This window comes from Colobus angolensis, unplaced genomic scaffold (genome assembly GCF_000951035.1).
Source record: "Colobus angolensis palliatus isolate OR3802 unplaced genomic scaffold, Cang.pa_1.0 Scaffold117, whole genome shotgun sequence".
Classification (NCBI taxonomy): domain Eukaryota; kingdom Metazoa; phylum Chordata; class Mammalia; order Primates; family Cercopithecidae; genus Colobus; species Colobus angolensis.
Window position 1 is genome coordinate 10120803 of NW_012112808.1, and position 3744 is coordinate 10124546.

At 53.7% G+C, this 3744-nt stretch overlaps 1 protein-coding gene across 1 annotated transcript; it reads left to right on the forward strand.

The window, feature by feature from the left end:
- Window positions 1-1463: 1463 nt before the first annotated feature.
- On the forward strand, window positions 1464-3445 carry LOC105527366 (cystatin-SN-like; the record flags this gene model as incomplete). Its single annotated transcript, XM_011963663.1, has 2 exons — window positions 1464-1758; window positions 3332-3445. Coding segments are annotated over exons 1-2 (342 nt in total), but the record flags the coding sequence as incomplete, so codon positions are not given.
- Window positions 3446-3744: the final 299 nt, after the last annotated feature.

The following is a 3744-nucleotide window of genomic DNA, read 5'->3' on the forward strand; positions in this document are numbered from 1 at the left end:
CAATTTTTAAAATATCAGGTGAGTCTTCCAAGCAGTGCACAGAGGAAAGGAGCCGAAGCATGGCTCCCTAGGAGAGAAGCAAGAGAGGCCCGTGGACTCCCACATTCATCCTGTGGCTGCTGCTCCCTCTCCTGACACCCCCACTGCTTGCCAGGGGTCCCCGTGTACCTTCCACCCGACCCCACCCACAGTTACCATGAGACTCCAGGTCGTTCCCTTCCCTGCTCACACCCCTTCCAGGAGCTTCCTTTTCCTGGAGCAGACATGCCCCACCCCACCTCAGGGCCTTTGCACTGGCTGTTCCACGCTGCCTGGGACTTCTCAACCTCTCCAGTCTCATAGAGACCTCCCTGACCAGGGTCCACTGGTCTCTCTCTAGCCCCCTCTCACTTCCAATAGAGGGAGGATAGCTCCCTAATCCTAATTGTTGATCATAACCTACCATCCCCTACACACACTGTGTAAGGAATGGACTGTGCAGTTCCATAATCACCAGCCACATGTGCCACGGGACACTTGAAATGGGGTCAGTCCAAAGTGACTCCTGGGCTAAGTGTAAAAAATACACAGGGAATTTCAAAGATTTACAAAACCAAAAAAAAACAAAAAACAAAAAACCACATAAACTCTCTCATTAATAATTGTTCCCATTAGCTGAAGTAATCTTGTGGCTAGATTAGGTTAAGTAAATATTTTAAGCATTACTTTCACCCATTTATTCTTATCTTTTAAAATGCATCTACGAGAAATTTTCAGTTGCTCATGGGTTCGTGCCACATCTCTGTTGGGCAGCAGCTCTGCAATGTCACCTCTATGGTTCATCATCCAGGTTCCATCTTCAAGCCCTAGACCTCCTGGCACAGGGAGTAACTGGTGACAGGTTGGTTTACTGAATAATGAGTTATGAAAAGAGAACCCAGTGACCTTTTCCAAACAGGTTAATTCCCTTACATTTGGCAAAGAAATTCTCCATAGTAGGGTGTGGACAGGGTCTTCTGGAACCTTCTGAAATAACCTCCCTGCTCCAGAGATTCAGAGACTGTGACCAAGGGCTCCTGGATGCCACCGATATCTGAAGACCCCAGAAGGCCAAACCCTGTATTTTTCCCTTTTCTGAGCAAACAGGAGGTCACATTGCTTTCATAGAGCAGTGTCAAAGGAGCAGTGTCACCGCTGTGGAGACGCCAGTGACTCAAGCTTGGGAGCAACAGAGAAGAGAGGCATGGCTCGGGATGGCTATAGTGAGGACAGGAGTGGGGAGGAGGGGGATATGGAGGAGGAGGCCGGGGAGGGACAGGGGGAACTTAGGCAGGGTGGGAGCTTGTGGTGGTGGGGGAGTGAAAAGAGAGATGGAGAAAGAGGGGATGGGCAGAAAGGGGAGGAGGAGTCAGGGGCGTGGCATGGAGGGGGTGGGGCTGGGCTGCCAAAGCAGGATAAATGCACAGCTGCCTGCTGGTCTGGGCTACCCACCTCAGGCTCTCAGCCTCCTCTCCTGCAGCTCCAGCTCTGTGCTCTGCCTCCGAGGAGCCCATGGCCCAGGCCCTCTGCACCCTGCTGCTCCTGCTGGCCGCCCTGGCTGGGGCCCAGGCCTGGAGCCCCAAGGAGGAGGATAGTGTGATCACAGGTGGCATCTATGACGTAGACCCCAATGATGAGTGGGTACAGCGTGCCCTTCACTTCGCCATCAGTGAGTACAACAAGGCCACCGAAGATGAGTACTACAGACGTCCACTGCGGGTGCTGCGAGCCAGAGAGCAGGTGAGTGCTGCCACCACCCGAGAGGTCCTGAGTTCCAGCCTGGTTTGTCGCGCAACTCCAAGAGCATTCCCAGCAAATCAACATTGACACATTCGTAATCTACGCTCAGACTCTTTCAGCTTTCCCTGACTCTCCCCTGACGGCCTTCATGCCCTAGGATGCTCCGGGACCATGAGTGCAGGAGTTCAGCCCTGTCCTGTCCCCTCAGCCTCTTAACCTGCAGCAGCCGCTGTGTCTGTGACACGACTGTGCCATTTCCCAGGGTCCAGCAGGTGTAGGTGGAGACTGTGCTGACTCTGGCTGGGTTTGATGCTGCTCAGGATGAGACCCAGGCCATGAGGCTTATCCTTTTCCCTGAATCCTGTCCGCAGGGAACACATGGGAACCTGGTTCCCTGTTCCACAGAGCCCTGCTTCCCTCCCCAGGTCGCGCCCCTGGGCACAACCCCTTAGGGCTAGCAGCCTTCACCCTCGGTTTGGCTGGCCACCCCTATAGCCCAGGGCAGCTGAGTCCCTGCTGGGGTGGAGCATGCCTGAGCCTGCCTCTACGAGCTGATGCAGAGTTAGACCTCAGCCAGATGAGGACAGCAGTCACCCAGCAGAGCATAGGATGGGGTCAGGTCGGGAGGGAGCTTTGCAGGGCTACTGGGCCCAAGCTTGACATGCATCCCATGGCACAGCAGCAAATAGTGATACAGGCTTTGGAGCTCCTCAACCTCCTCTTGGAAAATCAAAGGAATCCAGACCAGCCCCATTTTTCCTCCTGCAGCTGTCAGCTGGGGCCCTCACCCTGCACACAAGGTGCACTCCCTGGTATGGTGGTCCCTGCTGGCCTGTACCTCCCTTTCAAGCATGACAATAACTTGGAGTGAAGCACAGGGCACTGCAGACCATCCAGTCCGGAAGCCTATTTTATACATGGATAAACTGATACTCGAGGGATCTCAGCAGTTCCTCCTGGTTCCAAGGGGCAATGTCTAGCACTCTGGTCTCAGAGTCCCTCATCCCAGGTTTCTCCACAGCTCTGCCACGTTGTGTCTGGGAGAGACCCCGTGCAGGGAAAGGGTTCAATTCTAGTCTGCAACTGTAAGACACGCAGGTGTGCTGCTGACTTTAGAAAAGTAGCTGGAATCTCACACCTAAAATGGTAGCGTCCAGGAGGCCCCGTTGACCCAAAGTATCTCTGTGTGTGAAGCACCTCATTTCCTACTCTTAAATGAAGGAATAAATCTAGGTTAAATGGAGGGAATGAGATTTTCAGAAGTTAGCTGAAATGTTGTCATCAGATGACAGCCTTCCTAGAAAAGATTCAGTGTTCCTTTGCCCCTGAGCCCCAGGTAGCAGAATTCAGTGAATCCTTTTACCCAGCACGGAGAAAACAACGTTTAAGAGCAGGCATGAGGCCCAGCACACTGCCGGCTGACAGGAAGAGGGGGCTTGTGTGCCTTGTGGTGACATGTGGGCAGCTCACGAAGCCCCAAGCAAGTCCAGTGACTCAGCCACAGTGAAGTGCTGTGTGTGCATGAAACTGATGGGGAGCGCTGTCCCTGTGTCCTGTTTTCTCATGTGTGTAGGTCGTGGCCGGAAAGAATTACTTCCTCGATGTAGAGTTGGGCCGAACCACATGTACCAAGTCCCAGCCCAACTTGGACACCTGTGCCTTCCAAGAAGAGCCAGAACTGCAGAAGGTACGTTCCTGATGCGGGTCCCGGGCCAGGCATGCACTGCAGAGGGGTGCGTATGTGTCAGCCTCTCCCCTACCCGTGTTTGGAGGGTGTGTGTGTGTGCAGGTGGGCATGTGGGGGCCATGTATGCATGGATATGTACATGTTCATGTACTTGGGGTGTGTGCATGCAGGTGTGCATGAGGAAAGGTGCGCGTGTGTACACATATGTGCCAGTGTGTGCAGGGAGGTGTAAGGGAGATGTGTGACCCTGTGTGTGTGTGTGGGAGCAGTATGGGGGTTTGTACATAGATCCATGAGGA